At 24.5% G+C, this 23,521-nt stretch overlaps 2 protein-coding genes across 3 annotated transcripts; both read left to right on the forward strand.

The window, feature by feature from the left end:
* Positions 1–49: 49 nt before the first annotated feature.
* Positions 50–17,957, forward strand: LOC112598979 (calcium-transporting ATPase type 2C member 1). Of its 2 annotated transcripts, XM_025345662.1 has the most exons (21): positions 50–506; positions 4,488–4,547; positions 6,541–6,606; positions 10,643–10,843; positions 12,006–12,095; positions 12,339–12,436; positions 13,229–13,337; positions 13,435–13,796; positions 13,862–13,986; positions 14,060–14,157; positions 14,412–14,507; positions 14,601–14,690; positions 14,767–14,871; positions 14,945–15,101; positions 15,178–15,348; positions 15,422–15,570; positions 16,655–17,007; positions 17,092–17,239; positions 17,444–17,539; positions 17,626–17,767; positions 17,833–17,957. In XM_025345662.1, the coding sequence occupies exons 1-21, from the start codon at positions 96–98 to the stop codon at positions 17,955–17,957; spliced, it is 3,252 nt and encodes a 1,083-aa protein (XP_025201447.1). In that variant the 5' UTR covers positions 50–95. The 2 variants fall into 2 exon arrangements, with proteins under 2 accessions (XP_025201447.1, XP_025201448.1); XM_025345663.1 differs by lacking the exons at positions 50–506; positions 4,488–4,547; positions 6,541–6,606 and adding an exon at positions 10,463–10,561.
* A 2,391-nt stretch (positions 17,958–20,348) lies between these two features.
* On the forward strand, positions 20,349–23,104 carry LOC112598959 (probable cysteine--tRNA ligase, mitochondrial). The gene is made up of 11 exons (XM_025345634.1): positions 20,349–20,728; positions 20,803–20,949; positions 21,036–21,184; positions 21,268–21,466; positions 21,570–21,703; positions 21,766–21,897; positions 22,010–22,143; positions 22,201–22,317; positions 22,381–22,479; positions 22,554–22,721; positions 22,802–23,104. Exons 1-11 carry the CDS (start codon positions 20,547–20,549, stop codon positions 22,841–22,843), a joined length of 1,503 nt encoding a protein of 500 aa, XP_025201419.1. The 5' UTR covers positions 20,349–20,546; the 3' UTR covers positions 22,844–23,104.
* The last annotated feature ends 417 nt before the right edge of the window (positions 23,105–23,521 follow it).

Here is a 23,521-nt window from a genome sequence, read left to right on the forward strand (position 1 = left end):
CAGTGTAGCGCCGCCGCCGCTGCACCGCGCACAGCAACGGCTCGCCCGACCGCAGACGGCAGCAACAGTCCGGCAGACGCAAACACGCGATCGACATGGAACCATCACCGGTTGTACGGCCGCTGCGGGAACCGTCGCACGGACAGGCGCAAAACGACCGGCAGACTTCCGACGACGCTTCCTCGTCCGAGCCCTGTTACATCGACGGCGTCACCGTTTCCGACGAGGTTACGACGGCCGCTGTGGTGGTCGACCGTTCGGAGACGACGACGGCCGCGGACGAGAGTATTGTTACTGCGGTGGCGACTGCCGACGAGAATCACGCGACCACCGCGGTGACGGCCGCCCACGATAATATCGCTAATGCGGTGACGACCGCCGACGAGAATATTGCTAATGCGGTGACGACCGCCGACGAAGAGGTCACTACTGCGGCTGCTGCGGTGGCAACGTTGCAGGTGACCACTGAAGAAAAGGTGGTGACCGCCGCCCCAAGGGTATCCCAAGTGAGTTTCGTCAGAAAATTCAAACCATTTTTCATTTTTTCCCTCTTTTTTTTTTTTTTTATCTCGAAACCGCTCTTATTGGACGTCACGCCTGCGTATGCGTTGTCTCTGTCTTGCAAACGGATAACGCGGACGAATTTCGTCGCTTGACGGTCCCATTTTTGTGTTGTTGATATATAAGAATGATTTTATAAAAGTCTTCAAGGTGAGAATTTTGTCCGTGTCCTACCATTAGTTTTTTACAATATTTTAATTTTTTTTAGCAAGTCATGATGTTTTTAAATAGGTACTTATATTTTACTTACACTTAGCATTGGATTAAAAATTAAAATATTATACGAAACCGATGATGAAACAAAGATAATATTCATACCTTTTAGTTTAATTGTAAGCAATCCATTATAATATTTAAGCAATGTAACAACATTAAATTAGACCTACTAAACGCATATTTTGATATGTTATAATATATTAGTAAAACAGTGTCAACGTATTCGTATAGGACGTCGTTAAGTCGTTGAAGAGTAAACTCCCGTGTGATGTTAACGTGAGATAAATTTAAAAATGTTGATTTTGCTCAAGTCAGATATACACGAATTGTGAGGTTTGCGGGAGAAAATTTATAATTTTTAATGCTTATTAGGTACAAATTGATAATAATAATATTTTTCATACATTTAATTATTCTATTTTACCCCCAACTACCCTTAAATGTCCATTGATACTAGTTAGTATAATTACAACATGATTGATGTGATGTGGATGAAGGATGGAATTAGCTAGGGTAGGGGTACTATATAGTATATATTTATAAACGTTCAATATTGATTTATCACCTGTAGCCGATAGAATTTATCAAATTAAGACGTGTTTATAATAACCATGTGTTTGTTAATTAATTTTTTAAATGAATTATTGCGACAAAATTACGGTCTTGTCAAATAAATTTAAAAGTTAAAATAATGTATTGCTAAAATATATTAGAATGTTAACAAATAATGATAAATAATCCATTAAAATTATTACGTCTTGATAAATGTGAATATCAAATGTTTATAAAATAAGAACGAAATTTGAAATAATTTAACTCTTATTTATTATCGTTTTAATACATACCAAAATAATTAAAGTCAACGACTAATACTTTCTGGAAATTTATTAGGCATGCAATACGTATACATAAACATTAAATACACACAATAATTATGAATTTTGATTATCGTTTATTTAAAATATAATAATCTTTATACATTTGAGTATAATAACACATTAGATGATCTTTTAAATTCTCAATAAATTGGAAAACTTTAATGTAAACATAATTATAAAATTCTTTACATAAAAGAATAGAGAGATTTATCATTTAATATTTATATATGTATTATTATGCTATTATATATTTACCTATTTAATTAATATTTTTATTTTAAATTATTGATAATTAGAATTTCCATTACGTTATCAATTTAAAAATATTATTTTGGTACTATAATATTATCGTCTATCAGTTATCGCTAGACAGTTAGCTAGTTATCTATTTACGAACATAGTATAATACAATATACATTATACATACACTTATAAAATTTTAAATATTAGTTATGGATTAATTTTTTTTTTTTGAAAGCATTATTTTTTCTTTTCAAGGTCTAAAATGTATCCATAAAATACTAAGAAGTAGGTATTTATGTTTATAATTATGTATGATAAGTTGTTATTCTTTATATTAGATACCTACTCATTGTCAGCTATACATTTGATTTTTTCACGAGATATACAATCTATATCTAAAGCTAGTCTCACACTACGGAATTATTTATCCGTGAACTACAATCAATGCAAACAATGTATACGGCGTAATACGTATTCATATCTACTTGCAATATGAACACATACTGTTCAGTGTACAATTTTCATCGTTGTTTGATTCATTATACTTTTAATCTATTTTGAATATTGATCATGGAATGAAAATCGAACAACTCAATTTTTATTCCATTTCAATGTACAACATGTGTTCTTTTAAAGTGATATAGTTGTATATTGTGCATTTATATATACTATATCATACTAAATTTACAGAGCATTATATGCACTATCCGTGTACATTGTTCAAAGTTTATCGAACACTGCTCACAAATAAATAAAAACGTAGCGTGTGACGAGCTTTAAGTCAAAATTAATACTACTATTTGGATACGAAAGAGATACATTCAACTTAAAAAGTAAAATAAAAATACATGTATAAATTGACAAAATTTGAGGAGAGAATCCACCCATTAATAAATGACACTCATTTTTTTTTCTTGGGTATGGAGTATGGACACTAGAATAACTGCCATTTTTTAGTATTTTTTTTACATTATTATTTTTACCTATTTTATACTTAAAAATAAAAACAACTTAAAGTAGAATCCTATTATTTCATGTTGTACATAGCTTTAAATTAGATATACTTAAACATTAACAATATTATGCAGTTTTTAAATATAATAATTTTAATGTTATTATCGATCTTTATTGTATTATATGTGTAAGGTTAATTTGATACCTATGTTTTATTTTATGTGAAATTGATAGTAAGACATAAAAACCAACCAATTTCACCCCGCATAAAATTCTGTTCAGCAGCTTAAAATATGTAGCATAAAAATGTCCATTGGGATGGCTTAGAATAGAATTTTTAAATTAGTGGATTTTTATAAGTAATAATATCTAAAATCACTTTTTTTTAATTTTTAAAATAAAAAGTTCTATTAAATAATAAATGGACAAAAAATACTTATAATAAAATATATTTGAATAACAACCAGTCACTCCATAATTATGAACATTTTTTCTCCAAGATTATAATAATATATATATTAATAATAAATTATTTTATTGAAAAGTATTCTTTTTAAATTGTTTTTCGACACTATCACCCAACAAGTTTCTATGTATTTATCGTATTTTTTACCTAGTTTGTAAATGCCTTGTTTGAAAAACACCCATCCAGTTTGTGAAGCTGGCCGTTTTTGACATTTTTTACTTCTTCATCTAAATGTTATTGCTCTTTAGTTAGCTCATTTTTCATGAAGCCGATTACAAGGTGACATATTAGAGCTGCTGGGAGAGTGTTCCCAAACTTTCCACTTGAATTTCCAAAGAAGTTCCTTCGTAATATTTGCTGAATGTGGAGTTACGTTATTATGGATAAGTATAATTCCTTTTAACAGTTTCCTTGGTCATTGGTCTTTTATCGTATCGCCTTTTCGATATCTTGATAAACGTCATAATAGGCAATCGAGTTGATATTGTTTTTACTAAAAAGAACATCAGAATCACTTTTACAGAAAATGCAATGATTATGGCTTTTTTTTCATGGAAAAAAACTTTGGAAAAACTATTTAAGTGGTGCTACAAAATTTCACCAAAAAATATTTATTTGAGTTAATATATGACACAATTCAACTTATTTTTTGATTGACCCTCATATAATAATTTATATATATGTTTGTATTAACAATTTGCTATCATAGTATCATACTCAAATAGATCATTATTTTTACATTTTAACAACAGCCCCGATTTTTTCCATACAGGCGCAACATTTGAACCATATTAATATCAAGTATAATGTTTTACTAACTTTGTGGCAATATTATTGTTAGTTACAACTTACAAGATTATGTTGACCAACATGCACGTTAGCAAAATAGACGGATATATGATTGTATCAACGATTAATATTATATTATAACAGTTAATCAACACGGCCCGCAGGCAATAATAGTAATTATTACTATACAAATACAACATAACAAAAATTAAATAAATTATTTCAATAAATTTAATCTTGCCTTTCATTATTAAAGTCGCCTTAATCTACGATATTTAATTTCTAATAATTGGTAATTACTAATATTAATTAGTATTATGCATCTAGCAAATCACGACAATATTTGAATTTAAATAACATTTTTTTTTTTTTTTTTTTAGGTTATTGAAAATGAAATAAATAAAAAAAATGAAGTCATCATTTTTCCTTCACAAATGCAGGTAAAATAAATGAATTATTTTAATGTATAAATGTATGATGTACGTTTACACATAATATGTATATAAGTACTGTGTAAACTGTATAGCACCGCTTAATAAATTTTTATTTTTATAGAACAATGATAACAATTTTTTTAAAACTTTTTATATTATTTAATGTTTATAATAATTAATAAATATCATTTCGTTATTTTTTCGGCTTTTAAGACCATACTAACAAACTTATACTTTGCTATATTTTTACCTATCCGTCGCTAAGACTCACCATTCTGCGCCTGGCAAAATCTGTTTCACGTCTTTCATAACTTGATTTTCTCACCTTAATCTAGGTCACCCTATTGGTTTTCTTTCTTCTGGAAAACCACTTTGTAGTTTGTTCCGTGTATATGAATGAACCGTATTTTCGCCATACATGTCTAGTTAAGAAGAGCCGCCGCCTCTTTCTATTGTTTCTTATATAATTCTAAGTTTTTAATAAGGCTAATTAATTAATATTAATCAATGTGCAATATTGTGTGTAAACGCGTAGTTCATATCAATTAAATAGATATAATATAGATTTTAGAGCACTTGAGTTGTTGGGCCCCTTTGCTAAAGCCTAAATTATAGGAGCGAAAAAAGTAAATATTAAAATACCGGTTGTAATTCCGCAACTAAAAAGTTTTGAATAAAAAAGTCCAAAATAAAAAAAATCCACTACGCATCATAAGAATACAACAATTTGATCTTGCTATCTTCAAATTTAGACTATTTAATTTATATTTTTATTAACTGTCATAACATTTATTAGTCATAATATAATTTTAATATCGGATAAATTATATTTAATAATGTATTTTAAATATTCTAAAAATCAATAGTTTTTTTTTGTATTTTAAATATGGTTTAATTAATTTAACGATCATGAATCTCACTGACCCACTTCCTGGATGGCAAATTGACGAAGTTGCTAAATCTTACACCATATGTTATTTTAAAAACATAAAATACTCAATACCAAGAAACTATAAATGTGTCACAATTATTCTCGGTGTATTCCTAAGAATTCATAGTATACAAATTTTAAGTTTATTTCTTCTTTAGTTTTAAGTTAGAATGATTATTAATCTTTATGGTAGTCTATATGTCCCACTATTATATTGCCTTTATTTTACTGTGCCTTTTACACACACCAATATAACAACATTCTGATATCGCAATTCGGTTTGGTCATAACTAGTGTGTGTGTTCAATCGCAAATTACATTTTTTTTTAATATTCTATAATATTGTTTTCTAAGCACAAATTTTGCTTTATGCATCAAAGAACTTAAAAATTAAATATTATTTTTATGATGTATTATGTTTTTTACTTATGTGCGATGTACCAGAAAAAGCTGGTTGTTAACATGTAAGTTGTACGATAGCAGTCTGACGAACGAAATTTTCGTTTCATGAGAGTAGTTATACATACGATTATAGTACTCGCTATATAAATAATCCGTTTTATTTAAAACATATATAAATCACAATAAAGCAAATTTTAAAAGTGCATGTACATTAAAATAAAATAAATACATTTTTGTTTAATCACTTATATTTAACGTTAATTAAAAATAATTTTCTAGTGTAATTTTTAAGTTTTATAATGTTATTAGTTTTTAGAGTATCAAATCGTATTTTTCTTGTTCTTTTTATTTTGTTTGTTTATTAGATATTATATATTCTCGGCTATACGTAATTAATAATTAACTTAAAATTTTATATACTTAGGATTGAGCTTCACGTCATCTATATACTCACGGTTTCTTCACATTTTTTGTTTATAAAAATAAATATTTTTCACCATTTTCACGTACACAAATCTATTTAAATATGAAAATAATTTATTTAAATACAATTTAATTTAATCAAATATTCTAAGTTTTATTTACAACAATTTATCTTAAAATACATAACTTTTTTTATTAGTATATATTTTTTATATTAATAACCATATAGTGTATTTATTTCAGGTAAATAACAGTGTTAAGGATATCGAAAATATGAGTAAGAAACAGAAAAAAATTGAAAATGATAAGGTTAGTGTTTTGTTTAAATTTATATTAAGTATTATATACGTATATCATAGACATACAATATAATATTATGTACTTTTACATGAGTATTTTGGGTATCTTATTTTCATTCAATTATATATTTACATGTAATTTATTTATTAAACTGTTATCACTGTAACTAAAATCATTGGTCATTTTTAAAGTTCGAGCTAAGCGAACAATGTGATTTTTTTTTTTAAATATTTAAAAATTGTAATTTAAAGTGCTTATAAAAAAGGATGTATACATTTAGTATACATTTAGCCTCCGTTTAAAATAAACTATACTGTACATTTTATTTCATGCAATGATTTAACATCATTTTTAAATTTAAAATTACATCACACCTCAAACACACCCATTCAAGTTATTTAAATAAAACGAAGTATGTTTGGCTTTTTTTATTAATCGTCCATGACTAAACTTTTCACTAACTATACTAAGTACTAACACTAATTTCTATGATTAAATAGATGACACTATACATTTATAATATTAATTTATAAAAAAAAAAAACTATCATTTATCACTATGAAATAAAAGTTAATTGAATATTTTTGAGTTCGAATATCGAATGTTATTGATTTTTTTTACGACACAAATCAGAAAGCTATAATTGGTTTATAATGTAATTACAAACTTGGTTAAAATTATTTAAGTATTGAATAATTCACTGTGAAATAAAAAAACAATATAGAGAATATATAGTTTATTGGTCATTATTTAAGTTTATTTTACATTCAATGACTTATAAAATAATATAAAATAATGTTAATACCATTTCAGAATTTCAATATCCTATATGAGAATTATAATGTGCAAGATAATTGTATAGATACACAGAGTTTTTTTTTAAAACAACTTCTGTATTATAATATTAGATGACTTTATATTTACGTATTTAATGTGTACGGTGTACCTATATTTAAAATTTAACACAAAATTATACTAAACTGCTTTATTCGACAACTATACAATATACCTATCTATAATACAGCGGTTCCCAACCTTTTTAGTTTCGCGGACCATTAATTTTGTAAAAAAATATTTGAGGCCCATCCATAACATACCTATATATACGTTTTCACAAAATTATAATATATAACATAACATATGTCATATATTGTATATATATCGATAGTTATTAGGAATAAAAATTAAAAAAAAACAATTGTTTATTAAAAAAAAAACTTAATTCAACTTTATCACAAGATAAACAATTTAATGTGATTGTTGACATTGCTTGTTCTTCACGAGAAAGTCAATATCTGGATTAAAACTTGTTACTTGTACACTTATTGTACACTATAGTTAAAATTGATTAAATATTATTATGATCAGAAATATAACAAAAAATATATAATAATATTATTTTAAATATATATAATTTTTAATATTATACCTATGGCTCGCGGCTCACAAGCGGGCCGCGGCCCATGGGTTGGGAACCGCTGCTATAATACATTTATATTACAAATCGTCAAGCGTCAATCAATAATTAAATATATATTTTTTTAAATATATTAATTATAAATAACACTATATTAGAATGATATTTCATTAAGAATTCATTAATTAATCATATATATTTTTTAAATACTTATCTTTAAATCACTAAAGTTTGAATATTTTAATAAAAAATTGTTTAAATTAGTAAATTTATAAAAGAGTAATAAATAATGTCATGTGATCAAGTAGGTATAGTAAAAATTGTATCGCAACGATAAATAATTTACTCCGCAGTCTGTAATATAGTCAATCAATGATATGATATATAATAATAAAAAATAGACAATATAGGTCGTATAGTTGAATATAACACTATAACTACTTATTAATTATTTATAGTATGTTTTTGTTCTGTTTTACACAATCAAAATAATTTATTAATTAATAAAAATAATTGATTTTAAACTAAAATCTAAAGATTCATAAAATTAATTAATTTCAATAATATTTATGAAGTAGTTCACCAAATTTTGTTTTGTTCAGTTGAATTGTTTACAAATTAACTATGATTAAACTAAAATTATTTCTTAATGAAAATAAGCAATTTTAAATTAAACAATTAGATAATATATAGGGACTTATTTTTTTGAGTAATACAATCAAATATATGTACGAGTTAGGGCAAATCACTGTAAGTAAATATGAGTCATGACTATTGACTAATAAAGTATAGTTTCAATTTATTTATAAAAATTAAAACTAACACCAAAGTAAAAATAATTTTATGAAATTTGGATAATGTAATAGCAGGTACAATATTAATCAGTATTTAAACATAAAAGACAAAAATAATTACCTTATTGGACAGAGGTCATTATAATGGTTTAAATTGGACTATTGCAGATGTACAAATTAATGATATATGATCGGTTTTTATACTCTTATCGTTCAAATACAACCATTTATTATTGTTATAGCATTTATAATAATTTGGTCGCGTTAACGTTTGAACTTTAACAATTATGATAAGATTTTACTATGCTATATATGCTATAAGTATATTTTAAAATGTCGTTACTATAATAAAAACCACGGTGTCCATCATTACAAAACTAGAAATCATTTTATTCACTTTCATAAATTCTATTATACGAGTAAGAAGTAATCATATTAGGTGGAATTATATGAGCTAAAGTATAATTTTTTAAAAACAATAGGGGTATATAGAGGCATATGTGGTTGATTCAGGGCTCACCCATTGAAATATACTTATTTATTTAATTTTATTTAAAAATAAATTAAAAAACAATGAAAGGGTTATATTTTATTATATTATTTTAATAAATATATTTAAAACTAAATGCCTGTAACATTTCGTGTTTTTATTTACGTTCGATAAGATAATAGATGGCAATCACGGACGGCACAAAAACCTGTCTTATCTAGATTTTAGAATACCTACAGATATTTTCATTTTTAAAAATACAACAAATTGTATTTGTTAGATAAAATTTTATTTTGAATAGAAAAATAAATGTCCATTCATTATTATATGTGACTATAAAGTAATAACAAACTGAGGGGAGGACTCAAATTTATGGGGCCTCTGATCTACACCCCACTCAGACCACCCCTAAATCTGACTCTGAGTAGTAGCATGCTGTATGAACTATAGAATAATTATTATTAGGTATTAGTATTAGCATAATCCGTATGCTCGTATACCAGTTTAGGTACCAATTATTGCCTAGCTGGTAGGTATTTAAATTATGTATAATTAATTTTATATTTCCTATGTAATATTAATACTTTTTTAGTCACAATGGGCTGTTATTTTGTGTGACGTGTATATTATTATATTGTCATCATGGGTGTATCAAACACCGATAATCAATGTAATGCCACATCGAACAATTATAAAATATTTATTTTAACGATGGACGATATAATCGATGCATTACTCATTTAAATGACGAACTTTTATATTTAAGATACTTTGATGTAGCCGATCGTCGAATCATGTTTTCCGAGTTCCGACGTACGATGACTAAATACATTAGAAATATATTTAAACAATTATCTATTCAGCTAAAAGTTGGTAGTTCTGTCATAGTCATGATACCGGACAAATATTGTGTTAACACGTTGATAACGATGATAAGGTATTTTATAATCTATGTGGGCAAATCAAAAATAATAATTCGTATATAAAGTAAACCGTGAAATTCGTTAGTGTGTATAGCTAATTAAATTTAAAATGTTTTCAATTCACTTTTTCAAGCATGATTTAATTTAATTGCTTCCTTATCATTTTTTTATTTTTTAATATGTTGTTTTACTCACAATTATAAGTAGTTGTTTGCGTATAACAATATTTAATACTGGTATAATGAACTCTAAGTACAAAATTGTAAAAAAATTTAGCGATGAATCTTTACATTCTCTTTTAATTCACGAATCACTTAATAGTCCATCAGCCTCAAATTTTGTATGTGCCTCGACATTAATTTAAAAAAAAAACAACCAGTAACTGAAGTATTAAAAAATAAATTTATTTATTTTAATTTAGATGATAGCAGAACATGAAAAGATGTGGCTTACTACTAAAGAAGCAAGTGCAATAAGTGCTGAAGATGTAGTATCAAGATTAAGAGTTGGTTTTAGGAGCGGATTGTCTTGGAAAGAATGTGAATTTAGAAGACAAATAACAGGATATAATGAATTCTCTGTTCATAAAGGAGATCCATTATGGAAAAAATATTTTGAACAGGTAATATATATATTGTATTATTAATGCTTGAGACTCACATTATATATGTCACTGTTTATCTTTGAAAAAAGAACTTTTATAAAAATATAAATTCAAATTTTTTAATAATTTTTTTATTTAAGAATAATATGTATGGGTATACTATTAAATACCTATAGTAAAATTTCAAGACCTAGTATTTTATAATTGTTTTTTTTTTTAAACATAAATGAAAGTAATTATTAAATTTAAAATAAAGATTAAATTAAGTACAGTAAAAGCTTGATTATCCGGGGTAATGATGGGGAAAGGGTCACACAGATAAATGAAAATCACGGTTAATCGAGACTTTATAATAATGAAATTTTTTATTTAATTATAATTAGAAATACATAGGTACAATTTTATAATGATGAAATTTTAAAAATTTTGATTCAATTGTAATTAGAAATATACATAAGAAGACGTATATACATACAATAAATTTTCGGAAGAGTGGGCACGGTTAATCATAAACAATGGATAATCGAAGTTCTACTGTAGTAGAATATTGAGTATTAAGTACTACTGATTTCTGAATAACATACTACTTAATCAAATATTAAAACGTATATGAACATTGAATTTGTTGAAAATAAATTTGTAATTTGTTTTTCAAGTACAAATAATAAAAATAAGTATTTAATTAACTGAAAAAAATATTCAATATTTCAAGTAAAACTTTATTATTAAACTAGTATATCATTACTATCATTTGAATATTCAAATATTATAAAATATAATATGTTGCATTTTTATATTTTGATTTTCATGAAAATCCAATAATAAGTATTTACATATCCATATCCATATCCATTTACTTTTTTTATAGTTTATTTATAATGCAACTATAATTACTAAATATTTACAGGCAATTTTAAAATGCGTTATAATGAATTTTATATTCATAAATCATTTTAATTACATTATTTTGCTTATAATAGGGAAAATTAATTTATGCTATTTTAAAAATCTTAACTGCATAAGATAATAAACTTGTAAATTAATTCTAGCTTATAATGGTTAATCTATACTACTTACAATTTTTACACTATTCATACAATATTTATTATAATATATATTTATTTAGAGTATGAAAAAACATATATACATTTAAATATTAATAGTATACTTATTTTTTCAGTTCCGAAATCCATTGATACTCCTTTTGCTAGCTTCAGCTGTTGTGAGTGTATGTATGAAGCAATTTGATGATGCCTTCAGTATTACTACAGTATGTATTATTTAAAAAAATTGCTATTTAAAGAAAATGTAAGAATTATCTTACTTAACTCATTGATTGTTAACAGATAAGTTATTAAGATTTTGTGAATAATTCTAATATTATCAATTCTACTAAAAAAGTATAAAAAGTAATTTTAACTTGAAATCACAAAATTTTTTGTCTTCATTTTTTTTTTTCAAATAAAATTAGTTAAATTGTGCTATTATTAAATTCCTATATTATTTGTTACAGGCTATTATCATTGTTGTTACTGTGGCTTTTATACAAGAATATAGGTCTGAGAAGTCTTTAGAAGCATTGACAAAATTAGTTCCACCTACATGTCGATGGTTAGTATTTAAACAAATATTTATTAAATTATTATTTGTCATATTTTTAGAAAAATATATTTAACTTTGTATTATTCAGTGGAGAATAAGTTATAAAAGGCAATAAAATAGTGTTTACTCTCATTTATATTTTGAAGAATAATTGATAAAATATTTAATTCTAAAATTAAAAATTTAATGTAAATATCAACAAAAATATCCTAGTTTTATACTAAATAATCTAATAATAGTTCATTTTTATCTAAAATCTTTGAATATTTATTACATGATTCATTCAAAATTATACAGAAACAAATTTTAAGGCACTGGTTCAATGATTTTTCTTTATATAATTTTATATGCTATCGTTTTTTTTTTTTATTTTTTTATTTTTATTAGCTATTAGTTTACAACTATGACAGCTCGACTATTACAGAGATAATACATAAAATAACATTGTACATTAAACAAAATATGTTATCGTTATGATAAGTTTTTGAAATATACTGTAATGTTCATTTGAAAAAATATCTTATATTTATCGATAACTGTTTTTAATTTGGTTATTTTTTTTGTATTTTATTTATTATTATTTTACTTATTGTGTAAAATGTTTGTAATATATTTTGTATTATAATTGTATAGTTTACAAAAAATGTTTTAATTGTTATAAACTATTTGAGTACTGAAATTTACTTCTGCTAATAATGTTAATTTTATTACGAAGAATGAAAATTTTTTTTAAATTTAAACACCAATTTGGTTTCTAAAATAAAGTTTATTAATAACATGACATTTATTTTTACTTTTTAGCCTCCGAGAAGAACAATTAGAATCTATGTTTGCAAGATCGTTAGTACCGGGCGATATTGTTTATTTGAGCACTGGTGATAGAGTCCCTGCTGATATTAGACTGTTTGAGGTAAAACTAAAGTGTAAAATATAAAAATAAAATAATAAATATAAATTATAGTTATTTTTGTTAATAATAAAATAATTATTGGATTGTTCTTTTATAGGCTATTGATTTAGCTATAGACGAAAGTAGTTTTACTGGTGAAACAGAACCATGTATGAAAATTACAGAAATAGTTTTAAATCCTGTAAGTCATACATCAATGAAAAATATAGCATTTATGGGTACGTTAGTACGGTGTGGAAATGGCAAAGGAGTTGTGGTAAATACAGGAGAAAAATCAGAATTTGGCGAACTTTTCAAATTAATGCAAAGTGAAGAAGCACCAAAAACCCCTTTGCAAAATAGCATGGATATTCTGGGCACTCAGCTGTCAGTGTATTCTTTCTTTATTATTGGTTTGATAATGATGCTTGGATGGATTCAGGGTCGACCTATTTTAGATATGTTTACAATTGGCGTTAGGTAAAAAAAAAAAAAGAACCAGAAAATTAATACATTTTTTACAATTTTTATTTGTATTGCTTTAGTTTGGCCGTAGCTGCAATACCTGAAGGCTTACCTATAGTTGTAACTGTGACTTTGGCACTTGGTGTAATGCGTATGGCTAATAGAAAAGCTATTGTAAAAAAATTACCAACTGTTGAAACCTTAGGTAATTTTGTAACTTTAATTTGTAATTACTAGTTTGTTATTACTCTTCATATTTTTTTATTTTTTTATTATAGGATGTGTTAATATAATATGTTCTGATAAAACTGGTACTATAACTAATAATGAAATGACTGTAACTACAATTATTACTTCAGATGGATATTATGCTGATGTAAGTCATAAAGTATTTTTGATTTTTGTTTAATGTTAAATTTTTTTTTAAATTTAAATTGCCAATAAAAACTTATTATATTTTAATACAATAAAATCTTGATGATTAGAAAAGGCAAATATCACTTTTTTATGTTTTAACTCATTAACGGGATTTTACTGCATTTAAACATTAGAAATTTCAATAATGATCATTTTTATATAAAATATATTATGAAACTTCAATACACATAACAGATTTATTTTATGATGTAGGTTTCTGGAACTGGATACAACGATCAAGGTGAAGTTCATTTACTAAAGTCATTCTCTTCAGATCAAGCTAAGCAAGCTATATATAATTTATTAGAAGTATGTATTGTATTTTTTTGATAATTCAGATTCTTAATATTTTTAGATTATTTTTTGCTTCAATTTTAAATATATATATATCATTTTATATAGGTTGGAGTTATTTGTAACAATGCAACTATTAATGGAGATACACTACAAGGACAGCCTACTGAAGGGGCTCTTTTAGCAGTTGCTATGAAGGTGTTTAAGAAGTTAAATCTTTTGTTAATTATTAATTTTATTTTTTTAATTATAATTTTTTCACTTTTGAATATAGAATAGAATGTATGGAATAAGTGATAAATATTTAAAACTTCAGGAATATCCATTTAGTTCTGAACAAAAACTTATGGCTGTGAAATGTGTTAACAAATACGATGATGTAAGTTCTTAAAATACTATATATTTCATTAATACAAGTATTATCATTATTTTATCAAAATTAAAATGTATAGGTCAAAGAAGAAATTTATTTTGTCAAAGGGGCATTAGAAAAAGTCTTAAAACAATGTACAAAATATTCTAATGGGAATGAAAGACTATTGTTGAGTAGTAAAAAAGAACAAGAAATATTTACTGAAGCATATGAAATCGGCAGAAAAGGACTTAGAGGTTTGTTTTTAGGCTGTATAATGGTTATATATCTTTCAAATCGTTGTATTAATATTTAACTTAAACACATTTCTAGTCATTGCATTAGCTAAAGGTGATTCTTTACAAGACTTGGTGTATTTGGGATTAGTTGGAATTTGTGATCCTCCAAAACCATTTGTTAGAGAATCAATAGAACAGCTATATAATTGTGGAGTTAAAGTAAAGTTAGTAACTGGAGATGCTCAAGAAACTGCAGTTGCTATTGGTTTGTCACATATAACATTATTAACAAATAAATAATAAAACATTTTTATTTTTATTTTATAATGTTATTATAGGAAGCATGATTGGGTTAGACATGATTCATGGGCAGACCATGTCTGGTCAACAAATCGATAATATGTCTGATCATCAACTAAAGGCAATGGTAAACAATGTATCTGTGTTTTATCGTGTTACACCTCGTCACAAATTAACAATAATCAAGGTACAAAATACTTTATTATCATTACCATTAATATTTGATAACACTTAATATTTTAATGTTATTATTGATTTTATTTAAACTTTTTGAAAAAATATTGATAAACATTATCATTTAAAAATGAATAATATTAGTTACTTAAAATTTTCACCAAAAATTATCATTTTTTTAAACAAAGTAATTTTTAAAATATTTAAATATTTTGGTTTGTTTTTAGCTATATAGGAATTTGACATTTTTTTTACATGAGGTTTTTTATTAGTTTTTCATCTTAAAATTTAAAAATACTAAGTCACAATTTTTTATAAGCTTATAAAGTTTAAATTTTAAATAACCATAGTCTTGTAGTTTGAATAAAGGTTACAAGATTTTTTTTTAATTTTCTTTATTGGAATAAAAAAAAAAAAAGTTAAGTGTAGTAAAGTCACATAATTTTATTAAGTGCTTGAATTATTTTTAATATTTTATTGTAATTTAATAAATAATGGAATTTTAATATCATTAAAACTAATTTTAAGTTAATTATTCCACATAATATTAATACCATTGAATGGTACATTGGTATTGACTCATAAGTTTATTACAATAATCATAATAGATCATAATATATAATTTTATAATACTATGCAAGTTGTTTTGACAAAAAATAATTAAATTTTGATTTACTAAAATAAAAATAAATTACTATTACTTATATTTATAAATGATAAAATATTCTTAAAAATAGATGCAATAATTTATTGTTCTGTTATCTATTTATTGACAAGTTATATTTAAAACCTGCTATACAGCAAAATAATTTCTTAGTTTATTTACAATTACAATTTACTAAATTTATATTATTATTTACAAACTATTATTCATTAGTTATTTATTAAATTTAAAATACTACAATGAAACAATTTTATGTTGTCTTTATGTGAACTCATTAATATTTTTTCAATAATACATTTTTAATTCATTTAAAACAAAACATCAATATTTCAAAAGTATTAACAAAATATTATACGTTTAAAATTAGCTTATTATAATACTGGGAAAACAAATTTTAATCAAATTTTTTTTATAATTGTATATATAATTATAGGCATTGCAAGCAAATGGTAATGTTGTTGGAATGACAGGAGATGGAGTGAATGATAGTGTTGCATTAAAAAAAGCTGATATTGGTATAGCTATGGGTAAAAATGGAACAGACGTTTGTAAAGAAGCATCTGATATGATACTAGTTGATGATGATTTCCAAACTATTGTGGCAGCTATTGAAGAAGGGAAAGGGATATTTTTCAACATTCGAAATTTTGTGAAATTTCAATTGAGTACTAGTATTGCTGCATTATCTTTAATTGCGTTAGCAACAATTTTTAGAATACCAAATCCATTAAATGCCATGCAAATATTATGGATTAATATTATTATGGATGGACCACCTGCCCAAAGGTAGCTTAAGTTATTTTTTTTTATTAAGTTATTTAAAACTTATTATTATTTTTTTAATAATTGTACTATTAATATTTTTTTTAGTCTTGCAGTTGAACCAGTTGACAAGGACGTTGTAAAACAAGGTCCTCGGAATGTTAAAACACCAATGATAACAAAAACGCTTGTATTAAATGTTCTTTTTTCAGCATCAATTATAATTGTCGGAACTCTTTGGGTCTTTAAACGAGAAGTAAGTTCTTATTTTTTATAAATAATTAATAAGTAAAATATTAAATTAAGTTCATAATTATTGCTTTTGTATTTTATTTAAATGTTCTGTGTATTAAATATTACAAGAATTAATTAAAATAAAACTGATATTTTTTCATATTAATTATAAACTTTCAAAACTTAATAATTAATTGATTTTAATTATTTTACCATATAATTTCAGATGAGTGACAATGATGTGTCTAAGAGAGACACTACAATGACATTTACCTGTTTTGTTTTCTTTGATATGTTTAATGCTCTTAGCTGTCGTTCACAGGTTTGATGGTTTTCGATTTTTAAAATATTATTAGAACTGATTCTATTATGTATATTGTCATTTAATCACATACATTATGTTTACAGACAAAATCGGTATTTACTATTGGGTTGCTTTCTAACAAAATGTTTCTTGTTGCTGTTACACTTTCTGTTGTTGGCCAAATGTTAGTGATATACTTTCCACCATTACAAAGTGTATTTCAGACAGAAGCACTTACTCTATATGGTAAAAACAATTATCTATTATAGTTATTGAATTAAATACTAAATTTTTTTTTCTTCAAAATTTAGATATTTTACTTTTATTGGGATTAACATCAAGTGTTTTTATTGTATCAGAAATAAAAAAATTCTTTGAGCGACATTTACAAAAGAGGCTCACTAGAGCACCTAAGAAACAAATGGCTTTTGTGTAATAATATTGCAACTACCACACTTAGTTACATCATGAATGGTATAAAAAAGATTATAATAATAATATCCAATTATAAATTAAATGACAATCGAATAGTCATAATATATAAAATATATAAATAATATATACTATGTTTCTAATTTTTTTATATTTATTGATGCAATATAAATCTCATGTTTTTTAGGTTGTGTATTTGCATATTTTAGTTCCTTTCTTCTTTTATTGACTTAAATATTTATTATTGTATGTGAATCCAAAGTGTTATCTATTGATTACTTATTGTCTTAATTTTATTAATTACTACAATTATAATATGTTATTTAAAGAGAAATCCATTTTTGTTTAATTTATAAATTTATATATATTTTTATGAATAAATGTATTTGTATGCTTAAAATTTAAAATGTTCACGTTTTCTTGTTTTTTTTTTTTTTAAATTTTTTTTTTTTAAACTGTTTTAATCAAGTGATTGTCTTACTTAGTTATTGAAGATTAATTTTATTATTGTTTTGTAAAAAAATAAAACAGAATACGTGAATTATTTAGTATTTATTCGTATAATTTAGAAACTAAAAAGTATTTAATTTTTTTTATAATGTATAGTAGATATAAGTCTAATAATTGTTGTTTAATCACTTTTTATATAATGTATAATATAATCATGACAAGTTTAATAATTATACTGTGAAATCATACTGGTGATATTATTATTATTATTATTATTATTATTTTTTAATATTAAATCAGGTTCCCTGGAGCTAATCATTGTTTACATATCAGTATATATTTTGAATTTTAATTTGGCTGCTTGTTATTAGTTTTTATTAAATATAATATACTTATAGAACAAAAGCAAAAGTTAAATATTGTTTTCTGTATTAAAAAATGAGTAAAAGTAATACAATATAATACTGTGTTATAAATTTGTCATGTATAATTAATTTAAGTTTCACCAATGAAAAGTAAGATAATGCTATTGGTTAATTTTTTTTTAAACAGCATATTTATTAATATTCATGTTATACTATATCACACTACTTACTTGAAATAATTTATAGTCAATGGATGGAGTACATTTTTTTTATGCACATTTTTTTTATAATAAACAATTATTTGTTGATAAAATATAATTGTTTCGACTTTTGATATATTTAATACCTAGTTTTATTTTCTAATCAATGAGAAAATAAATGTATTAACAATTTTTGAATTATTTGTCATTTATTTATACAAATACACAGACTGTTTATATATATATAAAAATAAATAAATAAATAAATAATGTAATGTATTTTTTTTTTTTTAAAAAAAAATAGAAAGCATTTTATCTTGACCATCTCTAATTTATCATTCATTCAATGAGACATACCCCACAGGTGAAACCAGAGTCAAAATGTTGTTGTAGTAGTAGTAGTAAGTAGTCTGAATAGAAAATAAAATTAATGTATCTAAAAAATGTTATAGTAACCTGCGTACAAGATATTGGTAAGACTAAAATTAAAAAGAAAAATGGACCAAGTATCAGTTGTACAAATTTTCCTTTATGTATAATCCATAAATGTAATTACTTTTTATTATTCATTAGTTATAAGTTATAACTAAGGCACAACTATGCATAAAATAGATGTTTAGGAAATTATAAACTCTATTTCAACTGTAGTCTAAAATTGTGTTTTAATATTTCTTGGTAGTTTACATCAAATTTGGTAGTATCAATCTGTAGTACTGCTGTTTAATAAATTTCTTTTATTATTTCTTTTAGTATAAAAATATAAAAAAATTAATAAATTCAAAACTAATATTTTTTTTTTTAAATATTAGCAGAAGGGTTGGTCTGAAATGATATGCTGAAATCAGTCTTTGAGTGATTAGGTTAAGTGAATTAATTTTCTTATAATCTGTGGACTACACTCATCACATTCAGATCTGGGCTCCAAGGTACCTATGACCAAGTTGAAGGGAGAAGGGGGTTATAGTATTTATTTGCACCATATTAAAAATTAAATAAATAAATAAATAATATTAAAAAAAAAACACACAAATTATATATTTCTAATTAAATTAAAGTTTGACAAATTAATTTTTAGTATACAATGTTATTGTTTTAAATAACTTTTTAAATAGTAAAATAATTTATTTTTTGTGTTTAAGTGGGTTTCTACTTCATAAAAAACCATAAAGGCCACCGTGCTTCATGCCTTATGGCTTTATTCACCGTCAAGCACGATTACAAAAAAGATTTTAAGTCGTGATTACCAATTAGGATCAAAGTGACAGTAATTAGTCAGATATTTTTTATTATTATTATTAGTAATAACTCAGATAAGATTATATTTACATGTTTATCTAAAACAATTGTTATTATATTTCTTATCAACTGTTGAAGTGAATTTGAGTTATCTGGATTGAATTCAGAATTTCTAAATGTTGGTACTCGAGGTTGAACACTTGAGTCTAATAACTGATTAGTGCTCGTAATAATTTCAAAATTTCTAACGATTACAGAAAATCGAATATTTCAAAATTATAGTTAGGTCTTAGAATAATATTGATCATTCATCTTGTTGATTTTTAACATAAACAGCCCATCATGCGTAATCTCGGTGTTCTTAGTAGTTTGCTTACCAATCGTTCGTTTTCCACAAACAAATCGAATGTGTTGGTGTACAATTGTAAAACTAAGACCAAAGAACCTTTGAAATGTAACAAGCTTTTGACGTGGTATGTATGCGGTCCCACAGTATACGACTCCATGCATATTGGGCACGCAAGGTCAGTTTTTCTATTTTAATACCTTAATATCATTTAAAAGATTTAAGCAACAACTTTTGTATAAATTTGTTTAGCTGTTACGTTAAGTTTGACATTATTAGGAGAATTTTGGAGAATTATTTTCAATTTTCTGTGTTTCAAGTAATGAATATAACCAATGTGGATGATAAAATTATTTCAAAAGCACGTACCTTAAACACGAATCCACTTCAATTAGCAAGGTTTAGATTACCTATACTATGTTAATCATATTAATCTTATTTTTGACTATAAAATAATTATTGAATGAGTTATTAATTATTTTTAGAAATTACGAAATAGAATTTATTGAAGATTTAAATTTGCTAAACATAAATAAACCAGCTGTTATAGCAAGAGTCACTGATTTTATTCCTCAAGTTTTAAATGTTATTCAAAACCTATTTGATAAAGATTTAGTTTACTCTGCAGCTGATGGTAAGTTTTAAAAGTGATTCTAAGATATTTTGGTTGTAAATGTTGAAAAAGCCTTTTAGGTTTAATAGTTTCAATGTAAAAAGGTTCATTATTTTTTGATACTACCAAGTATAAAAAATATGGAAAGATCGTTAAAGTGCCTGAAGTTGTGCCTCATATGTTCAAGAGAAGTAATTTAGATTTTGCTCTGTGGAAAGCAACAAAACCTGGCGAACCTTCTTGGGATTCACCATGGGGACCAGGAAGGCCAGGTTGGCACATTGAATGTTCTGCTATTGCTAGGTATTTACTCATTATTTTACATATACTTAATGTGTAAATTTGTTATTGTATTTTAATTTTTTTTTTGTTACCATGTATATTTGGTTTTATTAATTGTTTACAGTCATTATTTTGGATCCAGTGTTGACATACATTCTGGAGGAATAGATTTACTATTCCCACATCACGAAAATGAAGAAGCTCAATGCTGTGCTTATCATGATGTTGATGATTGGGTTAAATATTGGATACATACAGGTTCTTACTCAATTATTTGCTTTTTCTTGTTATATAGAATAATAAAATTTTTTGTTTTTTAGGACATTTGCATGTAGGTGATAATATTAAAATGTCGAAATCATTATTAAACACCATCAGTGTTAAAGAACTACTCAAATCATATACCGCAAATCAATTTCGAACATTATGTTTATTATCAAATTACAAAAATAGTAAATATTCTGATACTAATTATATTTTTTTAATCTATCAAATATTTCTAGGAAGAGCATTATAATTTGGTTTAATCAATAATTTAATCGTTGACCTGTATAAATATTTTAGATTTGGAATTTAATGAAAGTACAATGGATATAGCTTGCGGAGTATTAAAAAAATTTGATTGTTTCATCACTAATTGCTATGCTCATTTAAATAATTGTAACATTAAGCTTACTCCTGATATTACATTGCTAAAAGTAAGAAAATTTTACAATTAAAATGATCATACCTTAAATTTAACACTTTTATTTCAGAAAATGAATGATATTGAAAATGATATATTAATCAATTTAGCAGATAATTTTAATACACCAAAAGCTTTAAATTTACTTATTGAGCTTATAAACATATTCAATAAATTACTTACAATGGTAATATAAACTTTTTTTAAATATAATTTTAATTTTAAAATAAGGTGTATAATTTAAATTTAGGACTTTCATTTTAATTGTTCAAAATTGGAAGTGATTCAGGCATTAAATTTAGTATTTAAAACGTTGGACTCATTTGGAATCAATCTAGCTAATACAAAGGTAATGAATAAACAATAAAAATGAATAATAAATAAATTAATACAATTTTTTTTATTAAATAATTATATTTTTAGTTCAAGTCTGATGCTGAAAACACTTCAATTATTAATACCACAGTAAATTTTAGAAATAAACTTAGACAATTAGCATTACAATCAAAGTCTGATATTAAAAAACAAGATATCTTAAAACTTTGTGATACTTTAAGAGATGAGCTTGCTGTAGACAACATCATTGTACAAGTAAATTGAAATAATAAATATTATATTATATACTATACTTATTTTATTAGGTATTACAATTATTTTACTTTTTATTGTAGGACTCTAATAAATTATCAATATGGAGGTATGAAAAAGAATAAAAGTTATAAGAGTTAAAAAAAGTTGAATTCGTGAATGATTATTTTTTTGTTTACTATAAGTAATATTCAAATTGGTCTTACTGTAGTTTATTGATGTAATCAACTTTTATTTTCTATCATAAATTTTTAGAGAAATTGATGTACATTAACATAAATATGTTAAATAAATAATTATTAGCAATCAATTAATATGAGAATTTGTATAACCTAGATTTACTAAGTAACTACTGCATTTTGAAAATTTTTAATCTTGATTTTAAATATTAAATTAATAAAAACCACCATTGTGCATTGCATAGTGACTATATATATTAAAAGGTTGTTAAGTATTTTGAACATGACTTACATTTTATTTTTAGAAAATTCAAATACTTAAAAACAGATTATCATTAAGATTTTACTTAAGATCAGAAAAAATTTTTGCAAAAAAAAAAAAAAAACAGATAATTATTTACAACTAGTAACTAAAAATAATATAATATCCTCATTGATTTATGCTGTGAGAAATAAAATATTAAATACATTTTATTTTGTTCAGTAGCTAATATAAATATCGAGGACAAATAAATCTTAATATGTTTTAGTGCTAAGTAATTGAAGATTAACTTATATTAATATTGAATAAAAGCTAAACGTGGTATGACAAACAACCTAATGCACTAAAAAAATAAAAAAAGA

Source organism: Melanaphis sacchari, unplaced genomic scaffold (genome assembly GCF_002803265.2).
Source record: "Melanaphis sacchari strain LSU unplaced genomic scaffold, SCAv2.0 Contig4_pilon_pilon, whole genome shotgun sequence".
NCBI lineage: Eukaryota > Metazoa > Arthropoda > Insecta > Hemiptera > Aphididae > Melanaphis > Melanaphis sacchari.